We start from the raw sequence: 20,463 nt of genomic DNA, 5'->3' as shown, positions 1-20,463 counted from the left end.
AGAGAACAAAAAGAACAAAAGGAAGGCAATTAAAACAGGACAATGGTTAGTGCTAAAACATTTTCAGTGTTCGCTGTTTTATTCTCGTCGTATGCTTCAGCTGCTGCTTTGCAAGCTAAGATTTCTGACGAAATTATCTTACAATTGAATGATAATAATTTCGATGATGCTATCAATAATAATAGGTTGCTTCTAGCAGAGTTTTATGCTCCTTGGTCAATCCATGCAAAGACTATGTCGACAAGATTACTAGCTGCTGCTAAGGAGTTGAAGAAAATTGATATCGTAGTCGGTCAAATTGATTGTACTGAAAGTATTGAATTATGTGCCAAATACAATATCGATGCTTATCCATTAATGAAAATTTTTAACAATAAAAATTTGACTCATCCAATTGAGTATTCAGGTAATTCAAATGCTCCAATTATTATCTCTACTGTGCTTAGAAATGATCCTCGTGCCGTTAAAGACGTTACAATGGAACAAGTCTTGCAAGATATCGTATTACATGGTGAAAAACCTGTCGTTGTCATGAATCGTGATGCTGCTTTCTTTAAAGATTATGAAAATGTAGCTAATCAATTAAAAGATGATATGATTTTCCTAAGATTCCCAAGAGAAGATAAAAGTAACTTCTCTATTTATGTTAAAAAGGGTTACGCTGAAAACGGTCAACCACAAGTTTCTGAAATTAGTAACGATGAAAGTATTGATTATTTCATTAATGATAGTACCGCTTTCCACAAATGGTTATTGCAAGAAACTATTCCAGATTATAATAAGTTGACTTCCGAAAACTATGATAAATATAATCTATTGCAACGTCCTGTAGCTGAATTCTTTTTCACTACAGAAGAAGAATTGGCTGAGTACGAACCAACATTAAAGGAATTGGCCGAAAAGGAAGGTGGTAAACTGCCATTTGTAGTTGTCAATGCCACAGAATTTAAGAAACCTTTTGATGTTTTGAATATTAATGCTAAATTCCCATTCTTTGTCATTCATGATTCTTTGAAGGAAAGAAAATATCCTTTAATGACTGAGAAATTGACTAAAGAAGATATCTCTGCCTTTGTTGAAAAATATAAGAATGGTGCGATTAAGCCAATCATAAAATCTGAGGATGTTCCAAAAGACCAAAATTCGAACATTTATAAATTGGTCGGTTCTTCTCATGATCAATTTGCCTTGGATGAAAAGAAAGATGTCTTAGTTAGATATTATCATCCATCTTCTAACTCTGTTGATCTATCTCTTGTGTTCAAACAAGCTGCTGATCTTTTCTCAAAAGAATCAAATTTGAAGGATAAATTGTTGGTTGCCGATATGGATATGACAACCAACGACGTTATTTCTGTTGATATTACAGAAATTCCAACCGTCGTTTTATTCCCAGCTGGTAAGGATTCAAAGCCTGTACACTTCAGAAGCAATAAAGATTTGAAAACTTTGATGAATTTCATTCAAGAAAATTCCAAGAATGGTATTCCAAGTAAAAACATATTCGATGCTTATGAGCAACGTATTTCTGCTGAAAGATCAGCCAGTTTAGAAGCTGAAAGAAAGGCAGAAGAGGAGAGAAAAGCTGAAGCTGAAAGAAAAGCTGAAGCTGAAAGAAAGGCAGAAGCTGAAAAAAAGGCAAATGAACAAAAAGAAGCTCAAAACCAACAGGCTGCTGCTCGTGATGAATTGTAATCTATCTAATTAGATTGTCTTTACCTTTCATCCCACTCGATTATTAGAACGATATCATCCAAAATTAATATATGAATTTAATGATAATATCCAAGTCCATCTCATTTTTTACCTTACCAATTCCAAATTTTTACTAATAAATTTATTTCAAATCATGACATATTGAAATTTTGACAATTAAATAATTATTTATATAGTTTATAAACCAACTCAAACGTATATTAAATTGGCAATTTCAATTGTTTAATCTTGAGTCAACTTCATTCATCATCATATTTGAGTTACTGTCATCATTCAGAAACATCAAGACATCCATACACCACATTTTTTAGCCCCTGCCCCATCAAATTGAAGCCTTTAAAAGACGATTTATTTTAATGATTTTAACATTTAAAAGTGGCAAATGATAGAAGATTATTGCTAATTACAGTCGATAACAAAGGACAAAAAGGTCCATTCACGTATATATCGAGGTCTGTTGATAGTATAATTTATGTTACATTTTAGTAATGGCATTATACACACCTCCTGAAAAGTCAGATAATTCAGGTCAAGCATCAACCAGTACTAAGAAAGGTAATGAAGGTGATGATTTAGATGATTCAAAAAGATTTTTTGTACGGCCTAGTATTGGTCTTAAGATGTGGGGACCTTTGGTTCCAGCTTCTGACAATCGAGCTGGGTTATGGACGTTAATCGGTTTGCAGACTGGTATTGGCGTTCTCTGTATGATAAGATTTAGACAATTGCGCAAATTAAATACTATCTCTAAGAATGTAATTAAAAAAGATATCGCTGAAATTCCTAGTTTGAATAGGTTTTCACAAAGTCATGGTACTGTCTATGTTCCAAAGCCTATGATGGAGATGTCAGGCAACACTGCTGCCTCTCCTAATTCTGCAGCAATTTCGAATAGTGGTGCAACTACTATAAGCAACATTGAAACTCAAAATATTTCAAATAATAATTCTAATACAATTGACACTGGTAGTAATGATAGTAATAATAAGAATAATAATATAGCAGCCTCTAATGCTGAAACTAATACTAATTCGCCTGCTATGGCTGCTTCAACAACTTTACCAATAAATACAGCAGCATATAGCTCATTGAATGTCGTTTCACAAGGTTTAAATAACAAGGGTTTTCAAGGATCTGAAGGCAAATGGAGATATTCATCTTCAAGATCTTCAAGATTTGGGAATTTTAAAAGCTTTATGTTCTTTTTAGCTGGTTCGGTGGTTTTATTTCAGTCATTTCTTGAAGCAGCTAGAATGACTCTTCTTAAATATGATCCTTGGAGAGAAGAAGCTAAAAGTGTACGTGAGAAGAAATTTTTTAATGATATTATCCTATTTTATCATGAAGGTATAGATCCCACCAAGATTAAGGTCAAAGATGCAGCTAGTGGCAATGCCCTATCAACAAATATTCCACAAGTTAAACAAAGTGTCGCTCTGGTAAGGGCGCAGGCGGAAGCTGAAAATCCAATAATTAAATGGTATGGTCCATTGGATTATAAACCAATGTCCTTTAATGATTTCCTAGATAGACTGGAGTTTCAGTTAGATATGAGGGTGTCGCTAGATAATAGACGTTCAACTGCGGTATCAAAGAGTTTCACATCTCAATTTAAACACACAGAGGAAGAATTGGATTCCTTGATAAATAATAATGAGAAGAATAGGCAGTTAACTCTAGAAGGTAAACTCAGCCCACCAAAGAATAATAGTGTTCCAGAATTCGATGTCATTAAAGAAAATACAAAAGATGGAACTATACCATTGCGTGGAATTGTTTTCCAGCATGAACAAACTTCACCTGATGATATAGATTTAGAAGAAACATGGTCATTATATAACCCATGGATGAACCTTGCATTGGATACTTCTTTAAGTATCAAGTTTTTGCCTACTGTAATGACCCAAGATGAGATTGAAGGAAATTCAAATGATACCAAAAACAATGAAAACATACAGAACATCAAAAATAATGATGACGACGATCTAGACACACACGACACGTCAAAAAATAGCTCCTCCTCATCGTCGTCATCAGCAACAGAAGAACCTGAAACGACTCAACCATAACGGGTCTATGAAGAAGAAGAATTATTAGTGCCTCAACTTTTTCACAATGAAATAAAGTATCGTTTATTAAGGGGAATAACCAGAACCATAACCACTGAACCACTGAACCACTGAATAAGATTATATTCTCTCAAGAACATTTGGAACAATTCTCACCGGTTTACATCTCGAATACCTCAAACAATAAAAATACATGCATTGACTTCAGACGTTAATTATCATTTAATTGACTCAAGTGAGTTCCCATTATTTTTCAACTTTAATGGGATTCACTCATCACACAACTCTCATGAACACCAACTATATTTGTATATATATATATCTATATATCTAAAATTTAAAGGTATTTTGCATGCGTAGCATGTAATCTGTATGTCGAATTTAAAATCATATTAGCAAAACCAATTCGTTATAATAAAATATGGGTAACTAGAAAGATAATCCTATCTTGTCATTATGCCATTTTTATTAATGATTTCAGCATCCTTGTATTTTGCATTATAATAAATAAATGTAATAGAGTTATTTGAAAAAGTCTTAGGGCATCGTTAAAATACTAATTTAGAGTAAACTTATCATCACATATGATGGGGTTAAACCCTCGTAAATCTGTGAACTGAGTGTCAGTTTAATTGGTGACATTTCCTTTGCTGTGTTCATTCGGTTGGGCTTTAATCCTGAAGTCTGTCAATTTACCCGGATTTAGAAAGGATATGGATCTTGAAGTATTGCTAAGAAAGTATAACCCATCTTGATTAAAAGAATCTACATTTCCAACAAGATAACTTACTTAGATCCCATCAATTGTAGGATAAGCATACCCATCCATCAGTTCTTTTGTTTATTATTGGGAGTATTGATTGATTGTACCAATATATAAGCACAATGTTGAGCTTTATATTTTTCCTTTATGCATTATGCATAAGATGTACTTTGGTAAAGGCAGTCTTCTTTGATGAAGCATTTGTCAATGATTGGCAATTACAGAATATTGGTGATTACTCCTGTGTTGTGTCTGATTTTGATGATGACCAGTTAATTGTTTTTTCTGATTTTGAGGGAAAGACCATGTTATCAATCGTCAATGAAACTGATGGTTCTCCAATGACTAGATTACAATTAGATGTGAAAATTGTTGACGTTATGAGAAATGAGAATGATAAAACTATTATCATGGAAGATTCCAATGGTGAATATATGACTTTTAATGCTATTTTAGGGTTTGGCCCAATAGCTGATGGATTTGTGAAAACTTCATTTAGATCTTCATGCGTTCCGAATTTGGAATCAATTAAGGTTACCAAGGACCAATTGCAAGTAATTGACAAGGATTCCCATTTAAGTTTATTTTCTTCTAAATTACCGAAGGATTACACTTCTGTCAAGTTTCTTGAAACAGATCATGCTGGTATTTTGAAAGTAATCTATGAAATGAAACCATCCCAATACCAATTTCAATCGTTTGTAGATGGAGAATTGAGTTGTACGTGGGAAAAAGATGAATCCTTAAATGATATTACTTCCTATGCATTTGTTGATATTCCAGACACTTCTGATATTGAAGCATCAATGGAATTACTAGAAGAGAGTAAGTTTGATAACCCATTGGATGCTTATATTTATAGAATAACCACCAATATCGATAGATTCAGAAAATTCTTAGCTGTGCATAATTACTCTCCAGGTGATATCCTTACAGGTATATTGTTTAATGATAGAATTGGAAATGTGGAGGAAAAATTAAGTAAAAAGGAAATTCAATTTGGGTTATCCAAGCTATTAGTCGTTGGTACTTCTAACGGTAAATTGGCAGGTTTGAGCGTTAAAAATGGAGAAGTTAAATGGTCATTGGACACTAAATTTGGTGAAATTATCCAGATCAGATGGTCTGAATCATCCAATAGCTTATTGGTCGTGTATAAGAATGGTTCCTATTCCATTTACAGTATTATTGATTACCTACAACCAATTTTAGAGAAGACCCATAAATTACAAAAATCAATCAAGGATATTCATTATTTAGATGGGACCGACAGTTACTATATTACCTATGATAATGATGAAAAGTCTATTGTGAAATTTGAAGAATCAGAAGAGGCAAACACATCTTCATTGTTTATAATGGATCATGATGAGAAGCATTTATTAGGATATTCTGTAGGGGAAAAATCAGACTTCACCCCAACTTGGAAACTAAGAACTGAAGAAAATGAAGAAATTGTAGCATTTGCGTCAAAGGATATCTCTCCTATTGCCAATATTGGTACTATACTGGGTAATAGAACCGTTCTTTACAAATATTTATACCCAAATTTGGCAAGTTATGCAGTAGTTAATAAAGACTTGAAGGAATTGTATATTAATGTTATCGATACTATAAGTGGTGAATTACTGTACACTCAAGTTCACAGTGATAATGTCGATGTTTCCTTCCCAATAAATATGGTCTTCTCTGAGAACTGGATAGTATTCAGTTATTTCAGTGTTGACCCTATTCCAGAACAAAAATTGGCTGTAATTGAGTTATATGAATCTATTACTCCTGATGTAAGAGTATCCGGTGGAGATACTGAATTCAGTTCGTTAAATGGTAGTCCACTTCCAGAAGCTATTACTAAATCTTATTTCTTCCCAGAAATGATTAAAAAGATGTCAGTCAGTAATACTAAATATGGTATTTCTAGCAAAGCATTGATTGTAGAATTAGAAAATGGCCAGATTTCTTATATTCCTAAATTGATAATAAGCGCCAGAAGGAAGGAAGAAGAAGATATGACTGATGATGAAAAGAATGAATTCATGTTAATTCCATACTCGAATATTATCCCAGTAAGTGATGAGTATGTCATTAGTCATAAAAGAAAACTAATATTTGGTAAGAATTCTGAAATAGTATCCATTCCAACTAATCTGGAATCAACAACAATTGTGTGTGATATTGGACATGATGTTTTCTGTACTAAGATTTCCCCATCTACTCAATTCGATGTCATGAGCCCAAGCTTTGAAAAGGGTAAATTGTTGTTTACTATCTTTGTGATGGGTGCATTACTTTTGGTTTTACGTCCAAAGGTTAATATGAAGAAATTGAAAGCCGTCTGGATGGTTAGAGATTGATCGTTTAATTAATCAAAGGTAAAGTCCCATCATGTGGGTATAATCATTATTGTCATGAACATTTTTTAGTTAAATAAATCAGAGGAACAAGGTAAGTAGTCCATTCTATCTTGGCTCATTTCTCTTGATGAATAAGGGTATATAAACTAATATGTACTAGTATCTATGAAAATATATTAGCATTATTATTGGATATTTTTGAGACCTCATAAACATTTTTTAACATGTGATTAACGAGTTCTTAAAGAGTCACATTTCAGATATCGGGATCAAATTGAATTGAGATGTCGATATATTAAATATTTTAGCCTTTAAAGGAACATTAAAGATTGTTTTAAGGATATTGCTAGTTCCAATTTAAGGAAGTTCAGTAAGAGTTTTGTCAATTGAACAGCCATAATAATATGGCATCTACAAATGAACTTGCGATTAATAATTACCATCAGTTCTTGAAGGGCAATTCAGACTTCAAGATCGTGTATGGATTGAAAGAAGTTGGCCCTTCCAAAAGGCTGTTGGTTCTAGATTCATCATTCAATCCACCACATCTAGGGCACTATGAACTATTAAAAAAAACTATTGAATTTTATAACGATTCAAATAATCATGTTCTCTTATTATTGTCAGTTAACAACGCTGATAAAGCTCCCAAACCTGCAAGTTTTGAGAACAGATTACAAATGATTAGTATACTGAATAATATATTGAAATCAGAAGGTATTGAATCGAGTGTGGGAGTTACAACACATGCCAAATTTGTTGATAAGAATGATGCAATTAGGGATTCAGGTTTCTTCAATAATGATATAGTCTTTTTAGTAGGATTTGATACAATCACCAGGATATTTGATTCAAAATACTATACTCCTCTGCTACCAGCAGAAGCATTGAGCCATTTTATGGAATGCACAGAAATATGCTGTTTAGCCAGGGCTGATTCTATTTCAATTGAGAAACAATACATGTACCCAACTGAAATTGAAAAGGGAATATTTGAACCTAATATTCCATCTAGTTGGGGTCATAAAATACATATTCTACATAATGAAAAACAATACAGTAATATATCTTCTTCTAACATAAGGTTAGAGATTAAAGATGGCATAGATCTGGATACTCTTTCAACAGATATGCCTTTGCCAATTATTGAATATCTCAAAAACAATGATGAATGCATATTTTAGAAATTCTATTTCTATTTATCTAATTATAACTGATCATATTTACTTTCTGGACGTGAATATTCTTTGAGTTGTAGGTTTTAAGTTATCGAAAAAATCTTGGAAGAAATCCTCAAAGGAGTTGAATTGGTCAACATCTGGAATAGCCAAACTTGGTGTACTTTTACCTTCAGGACCAGCAGTATTCGAGTGATATGAAATCTCACTTTCAGGAGAAGCAGCCCCGCTGTAATCGACCCTATTGTTATTAAATGAAGTAGCTGTGGATAATTCAGCCGTGCTACTAGATATTAATTTACTATTTAATGGTGGGAAGTTGGTCAAACTAACTCTTCTTTTACTAGTGTCTATAATTGATTTTATAATCTTACCAACACTGTCAGTAGCATCATTTTTCTTTTCACCAATTGTATTTAGATGCCAGTATACTCTTGTACACATACTCAAAACCAATTGCCTTTCATCTTGATCAAACCAATGTAAAAAATCGCATAACGTCAAACAAGCATAAACTAATTGATGAGTTGTAAAAATTGGTGCACCTTTGATTAGAGATGGTGGTAATCTTAAAAATCCATGAAGTAAAGAAAATGAATGATCTTTTAAAGTCTTTAATGTACTATTCAAAAATCTTGGAGTATTCTGCATATCAGTCAGAAATTCTGAAATAAAGGACCTACAAATCATGATATGGTAATAATCGAAAGTGAATAATAAAACACCACCACCATCCTTTGCTAAAAGCTCTTCCCAATTTTTTAACCAATAATCCAACTCAGGAAAGATAAGTATTTCAGAACTATTATTAGCTTTTTCAGGTTCTGTCTTCTCTTTTTCAATAAACCTTTCTTTAACTTCTCTATAATAACCTCTAAACTTTAAGAAAATTTTATTAACGGTATCGCCTAAATTAATTTCACTGATTTTGATGTCATCTGCAAAGTTTGCCTTAGGATATTTGGCAGTTAGATTATTCAATTCCATCAAATTCTTGTCCATCTCAGAGACATTCCCATAACTAATTGCATATTCGAGGAAGGTTGCCGTTAATGAATTTAAAATTCTTAAATGATATAAGTCATCGGCAGTATAATCTTCATCAACAAGAACTCTATGTTTTATCTGATGGAAATCTACCACATTTAGCATGCTATGGATTGCAAAATTACTCAAAACCAATGAGTTGAACTTTAGTTGTCTATGATGTTTAGTTTTCCTCGAAATGTGGAACATACAACAGTAAAGAATTGCTTCTATATCAAAGTCCGTTAGTCTCTCGAACATTGTCAATGTATTGGTGAGAAGTGTCTCCACTAGTGGGTATAATGTTTCCTGTTCATCGGCGTATTTATCATTTTCATCAAAGCTCATTGCGATAATCGTGAAAACACTAGTAATAAACAAATGGTTTCTAGCATATTCATCGTCGATTTCCTTTATACCTCCAGGAATAATCCAAAAATGTGATCTCACTAGGAAATCTCTCGCCAGATTATGGCATAGTTGCTTATTCTTCTCGTAAAATTTAAGAAACTCTACTCTCGCAACAACAAATGGTCGTTGCTGTCTTGCTATTACATCATCTTCAGATTTTGCTGCTGTGGGAAACAATCTTTCATCTATATCAGTTATTAATTTCAATGGAGGTTCTTTTAATTTAATACCGTCAAATGTCTGTTCGTTATCATCAGAATCAGTACTATATCCCTCTCCAGATGACTTGTCAGATTCTTGGTTAAATTCATTCTTGTTTATTGAAGTATTGCTCATACTACCGAACTGTAATGGTTTATCCATTGTATTCAATTGGATCATTGATTGTAATGCAACATCTTTTGCATTAGTAGCAGCAGATGTTGAGCCTTGTAAAAGCATCAGTACCAATTCAATTTTTCCTTCTAAACTACTGAACTTTTCCTCCAGTCTATTCAGCCTATTTGTTAACGTATGTGTTAAAGGGTTTAATACAGGCACTTGCTCCTTAGCTGTATCTCTAACTTTTCTCTCAGAACCGTTTTTAACTATATTTTTAGCAATGGATGCAATAGAGGTTACAGGGAAGGTTGCAACTTTCGAAGAATCTTCTATAGCGGCTAAAATTTCACTTTCTCGTTCTTTAGTCAATGAACAGACCAATTGCAACATATTACAACGGTGGCATTTGCCAACCAGTGGCTCGAAATCACATCTAGTTTTAAATTTCCTACAAACATCGCAACTAAATGTTTTCCTCTTCTTTCGAGGTCTCTTTGAAATATGGCGATTCTCCAAACTCTGTTCCACTGGTCTTTCGGGAGTCTTGGCTATCTTATGATTCTTAGAACTATTGGTATTCACTGGATCATTGTCAATTTCTATTACTTCAACAGCTTTAGCATTTTGGTTCGTTTCATCTGTTGGGCCTATATTGGAATTTCCCCCAGTGATATCGGAGTCGACAATAGCGTTGATGCTACACATACCTCACAACCAAATATGCTCACACTACCTCCAATGGCTAACAATACACGTTGCTCGACTGATGTAGTCACTAGAACACTCTGTTTTTATAATGGTCGTTGTTTGAGTTGATCATTTTATTTATATATATATTGAAATTTCGATGAGCTCTTACTTTCGAATTTAAACTACCAGGCGAAAACAAACATATCTCCGACGGAGATGTTTTGGAGTAAAGTGGGATTGCAAAGAGAAGTGACAGGTAGATCAAATGATGAGAGGTGACAGTAATTAGATGATTATTGACATTAGTTGTTATTATATATAAATATATATGTTTGGTGGAGTTGGCATTAAATCAATCAATTTTGAGCTATATATGTAGATATATATTTTGTTCAGAGCTATATGGTTCAATTATTTGGATGGGGAGGTTAGGAATAAAATGAGGGAAATGGAAAGGAAATGAACTACAAACCAACTGATATTATCGAATAAAAATACTTCATTATTATGCATTAGGTCTTTGATGCGTTATAGGGTCTAGATTGCTATGTTTGATGTTATAGTAACGGCTCCTACGACTAATATCCATAAAAGTACTGACATTTGTGATATTGTTTTCATTGAACTGCTGTTTGATACGCTGGAGCCATAGCTGTTTTTCTTTTCTGGCACTACTTCAGTTTCGGTGACCACTTCACTTCCCTGGATAACATCACCGTTTTCGTTAACACTTATTGATTTCTGTTTCCTTCCAGATGTACAATTTATCTTACCCCCTCTAATAATGGAACGTCCACTGATTGGAGTGGTCCATTTGCTACAATCTAGTGTTTCGGAATTACTATTAATATATGCACTACCTTTTACTAATTTCAGTTCTGGGAAATCTGTATCTTGGAAACGACCTTCGAAGAAGATAGCACCACCTATTTGCTTTAATGTTGGTAGGAAGTCTAGCGTCTCTAACCTTTCATTATTACTTATCATGAGGCCACCTTGAATATTGGTTACACCACTGAAGTTGACAGATTTAAGGTTTTGATTATCAATAATACCAAGAGTACCACCTACAGCAGTTAATGTTGGAATTTCTAATTCAGTGAATAAGTTCTCAATGAATTCCATCGAACTGGCAACACGCTCTAACTTTGGGAAATAAACAGATGAGGTATCTCTAACTGTTATATTTTCAGCAAATTCTAGTTCAGGCATTTCCAATTGCATTTCCTTTGCATTTGCATGAATGGTAAATTGTGTTTTAACTTGCTTCAAATTTGTTCTTATTATTTCCAAGAATCTATTATTATTAATATTGAATATTTCTAATTCATAAATCTTATCGAACCCTTCTATTTCTGAGAGTGAAGTATCAGATATTACTATCGATTCCAAGTTTTCGATGTTGTCATTAAGTGACACGGTGTTTAAAATCGGTACAACTTTCCAGTCAATAGCTTTAACTTTAGTCATTATTCCAACGTCTAGCAATACCAATGATGTTAAACTATGTAAAGAGAAGGTTCCACCAACTTCTTTCAACGCCGGGGCAATGATTCTAACAATTTCTGGACTATCTTCAATTAATAAATCTCCTGTAATCTTTTCAATACTTCCCAGGTTAACCTCCTGACTATCATAATCTATAATATGAACAGTTCCCTTCACAGTGGGACATTGTGCTTGTAAATCGAATAAATCTTGTTTGGATTGTATAACATGTTTGGCTTCTCTGCAATAAGCAGAGAGAGATGGATCACTATCATAATTATTAGGTAAAAATTCCAATACATCTTCGATTTCTAAATTAGATCCATGTTCAAGTATATATGCAGTATATTTTGTTTCATTTACCATTCTTTTTTGCAAAGAATTCTCATTATCTTTAGACTCAAAGGATAGTGGATCACTCCTAGAGTTTTCGAAAATGTTTTGGGAAATAACTTGGGCATTTAAGTTCTCTTGATCATCAAATTCTAAAGCTATAGCGGTAGCAATTGTGGACAACAAGAGAATTGGTAACTTCATTTATTCTGATAGGGAACGTGGAAAAGATGATGATTTGCCTCTTAGTTGGTCGCTATTCAAAACTAATAGTGTTGGTGTGGTATCAGTTACTGTTATTGTTGTTATATGGTGTATTTGGTAAGCGATGTATTTATAACTGTTGAAACGGTGTCGATTATTATTGCTGACACAAAGGTTTTGGCTCAATATGATTTGGCGCTACCATACACTACTAGTCAGTATTTTGTAAATATGTAAGAACAAATAGTTGATGACAGTGACAATAAAAATAACAATAACAATAGCAATAACAACATGTCTATAAACCTATTAACTGTCAAATAAATAAACCAGGGTCTATTATTAATATTACTCAAGAAGTTTGAGTGGCAGGTTATTATTGTTTATTTATTAGTAATTTGTAATCTTTCTTCTTTCCCTGGATTAAAGATCTGGACTTCTAGTAATTGTAATATATATCCATATATACATATACAATATATATATATATAAACTATGATGTTATCTATATACAAAGAAAATAATTACTTACTCAAATATTGTTTAATTGAGTTGATCCTGAGTGAAATTTCTTCTATAAACACTTCACTAAACCCAGGTATTTTCGATTCTGTTGTAGTAAAGTTATCCATCATGTTGTCTACATACATTCTAGTTTCATTGTCATGAGCCCTCTCATGCATTCTATTAAAACTGTATGATATTACATTCTTTAAGTAATCAAATTCTTTCAAGTCACATATTCCTTGAGTGTTACAGATTGGATCAACATCCATAGGAGTTTCGAACTCATTTGCTTCTCTTTGGTTTTCGATTTGCTGTTTGTTCTCACTATATTTCCTAAACGATGGTGTAGTTTGAGCTGTAATTGGTGAATCTGTTTGACAATTATTCTGTCTGTATGGACTCTCCATATTTAAAGAAGGGATTGATGGGCTTTTATCTGTCTTTATGGACCTTGGAGAAAGTTCGATTGAGTTTTGTAATGGTTGTGTTGGTGGTAATTTCTGGATTTTTTTAATAGATCGTACTGAATTGAAATCCCAAGGAATTTCGTTATTGGCCTCGTTGTAAAGTTTCTCTTGCAACTGAAATTTTGGAGCTTTTGAATAATTATTTTGAACTTTCCTTCTTTTAACAAAATCTATATCACTTTTCAGATCGTTAATTTCAGTATTGGTAACAAACTCATTTGTTAGGAGCATTTCAGCAGATGGTCTCAAATTAGGATCTTTTACTAAACAAGCAGCAACAAATCCCTTAGCAACATCAGAATATTGACCGTGTAACTTTGGTGGTTTCCTCCTAGGCAAGGACACCATCACTTTCATTGGATCGCATTTTGATAGTGGTGGTAAACCTTTTAGTAATTCGTAAACAGTAATACCAAGTGACCAAATATCTGCTTTCTCATTATATCCGTTGCTTTCTTTGTTTACAACTTCTGGAGCCATCCAATATGGGGTACCAACAAATGTTCCTCTTTTCATAGTAGCCCTAATTTGACCACTCACTCCAAAGTCTCCTAATTTTACTTTACCTTCATCGGTCAACAAGATATTAGCAGCTTTAATATCTCTATGAATCTTTTTTTGATCATGTAAATATTTCAAACCCTTTAGGACTTCTCTGGTGATAAAGCCAACTTTATTCTCAGGCAATCCATTGATGTATACGGTCTTGATTAAATCAGAACACGCACCACCACCACAGTATTCCATAACTATCCACATCGAAACATCTTCAATCATGGTGGTGATGTAGTTTGTGATATATGGAGAACGCAATTCAGCCAAGAAAAAAATTTCTTGCGCCAGTAAATCTATATCTTCTTCAGTATGCTCCAAATTGACTACCTTCACAGCAACAATAGCACCATTGGTCTTATCAAATGCTTTGTAGACATCACCAAAATTTCCTCTTCCTACACATTCTTGTATAGAATATATCGATGAAGGTTGGGTGTAATTGTATATTTTGTTATTCATCTCAATTGAATATAAATTAGTATACCAAAATAAATGATTAAAATTTATGAAACCTAATGTCAAATAATATCTAGCCAAAAATAAATTGAATTAGAGATAAAAATAGAATAAATAGTACAAATGTATAGGTAAGCAGCTTAAAACAAAGCAGTTCAATAAAGCTAATCAATAATTAGTAAGATTAAACTAGTTAGCAGGAAATATATAATGAAAATAAAATGGTGTCTATTTCTTTGAAAAAAAAAAAATTATTTATATATGAATTAAATTTAGCTTATTATTCTCTAATAGGTTTCTTAAATGTTGTCCTCACTCGACTTTATCAATTATTATCCTTCAAAACAATATATCTCGAAGTTTTTTGCCAGTTTATACTTAAGAAGATACATCAACATTTCAAAAAAACAGTTAAAAACTCTTCGCAATTCATCTTTGAAGCTGGTTTCCATTAAATGTAAGATACACTTCTGACCAATGAGTCTTATCCACAAAAGAACAAAGCTCAATCTGTGACAGCTGTCAATGATGTAACCTCAACACTTCAATATTCCAAATGCAATCCTCCACTAGTACAACTATTCATATTTATACTCTTGTAGAGTCTGAGTTATTGTCAACCAGCTTTTACAACCAAATTTAGAGACTGTTATATCAATTTAAAGATGAGAGTGACACCGTATTCCTTTCCATCTCTCCCTCTGGGACTGTGATTACGACAGTAGAACAGTTGATGTAATCTAAATTTTACCAAATTAATGTTACAACTAATCAAGTTTAATTCGAACACAATTGGGATATATAGTTGACAAGTGTCTGATCCTATCTCTTATCTTAATTGGTGACATCCTAGTTGATCCAAGCTTTTCTTTCCAATTTATGTTTTGTTCTTTGAAATTTCATTTTGGGATGACTTATGGCAACGTATAATATGATCCAGTTATTTTCCAGTATGTGATATTTCGAAATTGGCTATTTAAGCAATCGAATCAATATATATAGCAGATGAATAAGCGATGAGATGAGATGAGATGAGATGAACTTTTCAATAGAGATTAGTTGGTAAAGAGGTTTATAGATTAAGCTTAAAGTTGTCTTGAGATGGATTTGTTGGGTGATATTGTGGAAAAGGACGTTGAAGAGACTCCAACGGCTGAAATTAGTGAAAACACTAGAGAGTTGAGTAAAAATGGGTTCCCAGAATTATACAAACCAGAAAAAATATCATCATGGAAACAACGTTTAAGGGCTAAGGCTGCTATGAAAAGAAGTGGTGAGGATAATTCAAATGAGAGGGTTCGAGCTAAACCTGCTGAAAGAGCTGTGGTTGCAGAGGACAATGAGGAAAAACGTACTGAAGCTCAATCTATTCATATGGAAAATTTAAATACTATTAATAATATGTCTGATGAACAGATTATGCAAGAGAAGAGAGAACTTTTTGAATCGATGAATCCAAAATTAATTCAAAAATTGTTGGCTAATATTAATAAAAGGTCAGGTAAGGATGGAGAAAGTGCGCCATTGTTTGCAGAAATAGAGGGAGCACCAGGTACCTGGGTTGGTGGTACTAACGATCCAAATGATTTAAGACCTATGAGTGATGACATGGTTGATAAGGCATTGGGGGTTGAGAAACTTTCAATCAAAGAAGAAGAAAAGCCTAATGTTGACATTGTTGAGAAAGAAGTTGAAATTAAAGAATCATTGGAATTCGATGATATTGATGATGTAGCTCCCTTGGATTATCAAATGGCTCAGAGTATTGATCATATGGCCAATGAGAATCTATTTAAGGATGTTCATTTTATCAAATATGTGAATCCAAATGAAGAGAATGAGAAAGAAGTTGAAAAGCTGGATTTAAATGATCCAAATTTTGATGTGAAATTACATGAGAAGTTTTTCCCAGATTTACCAAAAGATGTAGATAAGTTAGAATGGATGAAACCAATATCAGACGATGAAGAACAAACAAAAACCATGATTGACGACGTTTCACAATTAAGATTTGATTTTAAAGGTGATTTAGTACCACCTTCAAGAGAAATCACCTCAACTACGCATTCCGGCTTACATCATCACTCAGACGACCCACAATTAGCAGGGTACACAATTCCAGAACTAGCAAGGCTAACCAGATCTACGTTCCCGCAACAAAGATCAATCTCAATCAAAATCCTAGGAAGAATTCTCTATAAAACTGGGAAACAGACATATTATCAACTAGTACCTGAAATTGACTCCGAAACTTATAGTGAACATGGTAGTATAAAAGAAGTTATGAATAAGATATATTCCATGATTTGGGACCTGATAAAAGATTGTGAAATCATAGAATCACTTCAAGATGCAGCAAACCCAAAGAGAACTAGCCATTTGACTGTAAGAAATTACGCTATAGAATCATTATGGCTGTGGAAACAAGGAGGTGGTGACTTCAGAAAAGAAAATAAACCATCATCCACAACAGATTAAACCAAACTTCATACACTAAACACATCCATAACCAATACATATATATATATATATACAATTTGTAACCATATCTACTGCAAATATAGTCATTTTACATACAGATGCATCTTCCATATGGTTTCTTATGCCCCTTCCCACAGTAAAAGCGAAAGATATCGCATGCGTAACTAAAGACATATAAAATATCTCAACTTGATGAGATTGAAGAACAGATTACAAGAGTTTGGAAGAGTTTAGTGTTGGATATAGGTAGGTAAAGGGAACCAGGATAGCTTGTTTGGGTTTAAGAAGATTTTATATATCATTGTCCTTTCGTTTGGTTGATTTTGGTTTAGTATAGCAAGTAAGATCTGGGGATTACGTACACTCTTTGCTAGACACAATCTAGGTAAGGAAGAGGTTGCTTTTAAATATGGGGAAAGCTTTAGAAAAAACTGATTCAGTGACGGTGGAGGTGGTTGGTGATAGAAATCTGTCTATGGATGAGATCAGTGTTGATGTCAGAGAGGGCTCTCATGAGGAAGTATATGTAGGGTTTGAAGATGAGTCCTGGTTGAAGAGGTTTGCCGATGAGCATTTGATGCCAAATCTGGGGTTAGTCCTCCTTTCAGGTGCATACCTGTTTAACTCAATAATGGTGGTTTCTACCAAGGTCATGGAGACAGATCCTGATAAACTGAAAGAGGATAGAATCAAGCCTTTGCAGATTTTAGTCGTTAGAATGGTAATAACCTATATTGGAACTTTGATATATATGTATTGGAAACGTGATGTTATAGAACATGTTCCCTTTGGACCTCCAGAGTTGAGGAAATGGTTGTTGTTGAGAGGATGTGTAGGTTTCTTTGGTGTTTTTGGGATGTACTTTTCCTTGATGTATTTGACTATTAGTGATGCAGTGCTGATAACTTTTCTATCGCCATCTTTAACTATCATCTTAGCATGGTTAATTTTGCGTGAAAAAATCACTAGATTCGAAGTAATGGGTTCTATCATATCTTTATTTGGTGTTGTACTAATTGTGCGTCCTTGCTTTTTGTTTGGTGCTAGAGTAAACTTATCTCAAATAAATGATCATGTTGAAACTTCTAATCCACAAGAGCGTCTAGTTGCTACCTTAGTCGCATTATTAGGTGTTATTGGTGCTAGTTGTGTTTATATTATTATCAGATTCATCGGCAATAGGGCACATGCAATTATGAGTGTTAGTTACTTCTCTCTAGTAACAACAGTAGTCTCGTTAGTTGGGATACTGACAATTCCTTCCATTAGATTTCAAATCCCTTCTTCTTTGAAAGAATGGTTGCTATTTGGTAACCTGGGTATATGTGGATTTATATTCCAACTGTTATTAACGATGGGTATCCAAAGAGAACGTGCTGGGAGAGGCTCCTTGATGCAATACGTTCAATTAATATATGCTATCTTTTGGGACGTGTCTATATGGAAGAGATGGCCTAGTTTCTGGTCCTGGTGTGGGATGGTCCTTATCGTGGGGAGCACAATCTGGGTAGTAAATATTAAGAACTCTCTTGCTGCACAAAAAGATACTCTACATATGCAAGATCTAGAAAACATTGCATCCCGAGGTGATTCGCTAGAACTGGAAGATCTATCAGATTGAAATACCAACAACCAAAAAAAATAAAAAGAACAGATCCTACATATATATTCTCCCATCAACTACTGTTAATTTTCAACCCTTAATTACTTCTTATATTTATTGATCTGATACCCATTCACTATGATACAAAATTTTGCATTACTACACATTTCATCAATTCTTCTTCATCTTTAATATACCTTTTTTTTATCTGGAATTCTTACAACACACATACACATTCGTTAGATAATCTTAGATAGATCAGGTTGGGTCACCCATTGCAGCCTCACTAATCGACTTTTATATACTTTTAATCAATTTCTATAACCATCTTTATATACTGAAACTTTAATATATCCAGTACTACTGATTAAAATAAGGCCTTACACGAAATTTCAAATCATATTTAAGCAGACACCAAACAAACAAACAAACAAACAAACTAGATTGAGGAAAGCATTAGGAAATAGATGTATAAAGGTTACAGAGGCTGCACTAGTCGATAGAGAAGGTTAATAGTTTGTATTTGGTACTTTTCATGGTGAGATATGGAGACTCAAGCAGTAAAAACAATTCGAGATGAGCTAAGAGAACTTGAAAATACAGTTGCACAAGCATCTGATATGGTTTTATCAGAGCAAGATCATAGAAATGCTTCAGCTATTAGAGAGATGACCCAGAGTGTTATTGCTATGAGTAAAGAAAATAGTTTAATATCTGTGAGTAATGAGATTGATTACAATGAAGAAATTGGTAATTTGGCAATTGACCCTAGTTTAATTGATGAAAAGATTAAACAATCTAATAATTTTGTCGAACTTTTGAAATTGACACATTTAGAGCAAGAGGCATTGGATTACTTTCTTAGGTATACTATATCTTCTACAAATACGTTGGAATTAGAGTCTACGTCAGATCCAAAATTTGTTTCATTGGAAAATGAGGTTACAGAATTAGAGAATAAGACGTTGACTGAACATAGAGATAAAATCCAAGAGGCTAAGAAAGATATTTCAGATAAGAGTAAGGATCTGGCCAATAAACAGGACCAGATAAACGAATTATGTCTTGGAGCAGCAAATTCGGTCGATGAATGCTGGAAGATGCTGAATGAATTAGAAGATATTCATTCGCAAAGAGATAATGACGTGAAGGAGACCCTGTCACAAGATACAACAACTACAAGTGATCTAATAGAAGAGACTTATAAGGAGTGGAGCTCATTGCAGACATCTTTGACAGAATTAAATAATAGTAAAGATGAATTAGATCAACTGATAGCGTTCAAAAATGAAAAACATAAAGATAATGATTCCACTAAAATAAGAAATGCAAATATAAAGAATAAAACTATCACCGAAAATGTAAAGATGCTTAAATTACTAATTAACTTTTGGGAATCTAATTTCATTGTCCCTGGAAGTAAGAAATCCAAATTGTCAAACCTAGAGGTTTATCCACAGACAAAGAAGTTTCAATTTAAGTGTGCAGAACAATACACAGTAATAATCCAACTGAATCAAAATGGTGGATCAATTAAAAGTATAGAGATATTTGAAAATGACGGTAAGTCTGTGCAAGAAAACAAGAATTTGAGTTCACTAATCTTGAACAAATATAAGAATCCATTATCATCATACCCAATATTCCAAGTGATTAATGACATCGTGGAGGAGTTGAAATAGTTATGATAAATGTAATAGATATAAATATAAGTACATACAGAAACCTCGTGATATGGTATATAGCGATATATGGTATATAAATTAAATAAACTAAAGATTGTAATATTAAATTATTTTTATAATATCATGGGATGATTATAATTAAATTCTTCATCTTAT

General features: G+C 33.3%; 10 protein-coding genes across 10 annotated transcripts; 7 read left to right on the top strand and 3 right to left on the bottom strand.

The window, feature by feature from the left end:
• Positions 1-42: 42 nt before the first annotated feature.
• On the top strand, positions 43-1,695 carry Kpol_2002p30 (uncharacterized protein; the record flags this gene model as incomplete). The annotated part of the gene is made up of 1 exon (XM_001646768.1): positions 43-1,695. The coding sequence occupies one exon, from the start codon at positions 43-45 to the stop codon at positions 1,693-1,695; it is 1,653 nt and encodes a 550-aa protein (XP_001646818.1).
• A 509-nt stretch (positions 1,696-2,204) lies between these two features.
• On the top strand, positions 2,205-3,785 carry MGR1 (Mgr1p; the record flags this gene model as incomplete). The annotated part of the gene is made up of 1 exon (XM_001646767.1): positions 2,205-3,785. One exon carries the CDS (start codon positions 2,205-2,207, stop codon positions 3,783-3,785), a length of 1,581 nt encoding a protein of 526 aa, XP_001646817.1.
• Positions 3,786-4,670: 885 nt separating this feature from the next.
• On the top strand, positions 4,671-6,902 carry EMC1 (Emc1p; the record flags this gene model as incomplete). Its single annotated transcript, XM_001646766.1, has 1 exon — positions 4,671-6,902. One exon carries the CDS (start codon positions 4,671-4,673, stop codon positions 6,900-6,902), a length of 2,232 nt encoding a protein of 743 aa, XP_001646816.1.
• Positions 6,903-7,306: 404 nt separating this feature from the next.
• POF1 (nicotinamide-nucleotide adenylyltransferase) lies at positions 7,307-8,086 on the top strand (the record flags this gene model as incomplete). Its single annotated transcript, XM_001646765.1, has 1 exon — positions 7,307-8,086. One exon carries the CDS (start codon positions 7,307-7,309, stop codon positions 8,084-8,086), a length of 780 nt encoding a protein of 259 aa, XP_001646815.1.
• A 39-nt stretch (positions 8,087-8,125) lies between these two features.
• URC2 (Urc2p) lies at positions 8,126-10,543 on the bottom strand (the record flags this gene model as incomplete). Its single annotated transcript, XM_001646764.1, has 1 exon — positions 8,126-10,543. The coding sequence occupies one exon, from the start codon at positions 10,541-10,543 to the stop codon at positions 8,126-8,128; it is 2,418 nt and encodes an 805-aa protein (XP_001646814.1).
• A 522-nt stretch (positions 10,544-11,065) lies between these two features.
• Positions 11,066-12,553, bottom strand: Kpol_2002p25 (uncharacterized protein; the record flags this gene model as incomplete). Its single annotated transcript, XM_001646763.1, has 1 exon — positions 11,066-12,553. The coding sequence occupies one exon, from the start codon at positions 12,551-12,553 to the stop codon at positions 11,066-11,068; it is 1,488 nt and encodes a 495-aa protein (XP_001646813.1).
• A 524-nt stretch (positions 12,554-13,077) lies between these two features.
• Positions 13,078-14,541, bottom strand: SPS1 (putative serine/threonine protein kinase SPS1; the record flags this gene model as incomplete). The annotated part of the gene is made up of 1 exon (XM_001646762.1): positions 13,078-14,541. One exon carries the CDS (start codon positions 14,539-14,541, stop codon positions 13,078-13,080), a length of 1,464 nt encoding a protein of 487 aa, XP_001646812.1.
• Positions 14,542-15,639: 1,098 nt separating this feature from the next.
• Positions 15,640-17,016, top strand: RBA50 (Rba50p; the record flags this gene model as incomplete). Its single annotated transcript, XM_001646761.1, has 1 exon — positions 15,640-17,016. One exon carries the CDS (start codon positions 15,640-15,642, stop codon positions 17,014-17,016), a length of 1,377 nt encoding a protein of 458 aa, XP_001646811.1.
• A 412-nt stretch (positions 17,017-17,428) lies between these two features.
• Kpol_2002p22 (DMT family transporter) lies at positions 17,429-18,640 on the top strand (the record flags this gene model as incomplete). The annotated part of the gene is made up of 1 exon (XM_001646760.1): positions 17,429-18,640. One exon carries the CDS (start codon positions 17,429-17,431, stop codon positions 18,638-18,640), a length of 1,212 nt encoding a protein of 403 aa, XP_001646810.1.
• A 527-nt stretch (positions 18,641-19,167) lies between these two features.
• KRE28 (Kre28p) lies at positions 19,168-20,304 on the top strand (the record flags this gene model as incomplete). Its single annotated transcript, XM_001646759.1, has 1 exon — positions 19,168-20,304. The coding sequence occupies one exon, from the start codon at positions 19,168-19,170 to the stop codon at positions 20,302-20,304; it is 1,137 nt and encodes a 378-aa protein (XP_001646809.1).
• Positions 20,305-20,463: the final 159 nt, after the last annotated feature.

Source organism: Vanderwaltozyma polyspora, genomic scaffold, assembly GCF_000150035.1.
Source record: "Vanderwaltozyma polyspora DSM 70294 KpolScaffold2002 genomic scaffold, whole genome shotgun sequence".
Lineage (NCBI taxonomy): Eukaryota > Fungi > Ascomycota > Saccharomycetes > Saccharomycetales > Saccharomycetaceae > Vanderwaltozyma > Vanderwaltozyma polyspora.
This window is presented reverse-complemented; position numbering and strand designations above follow the sequence as displayed.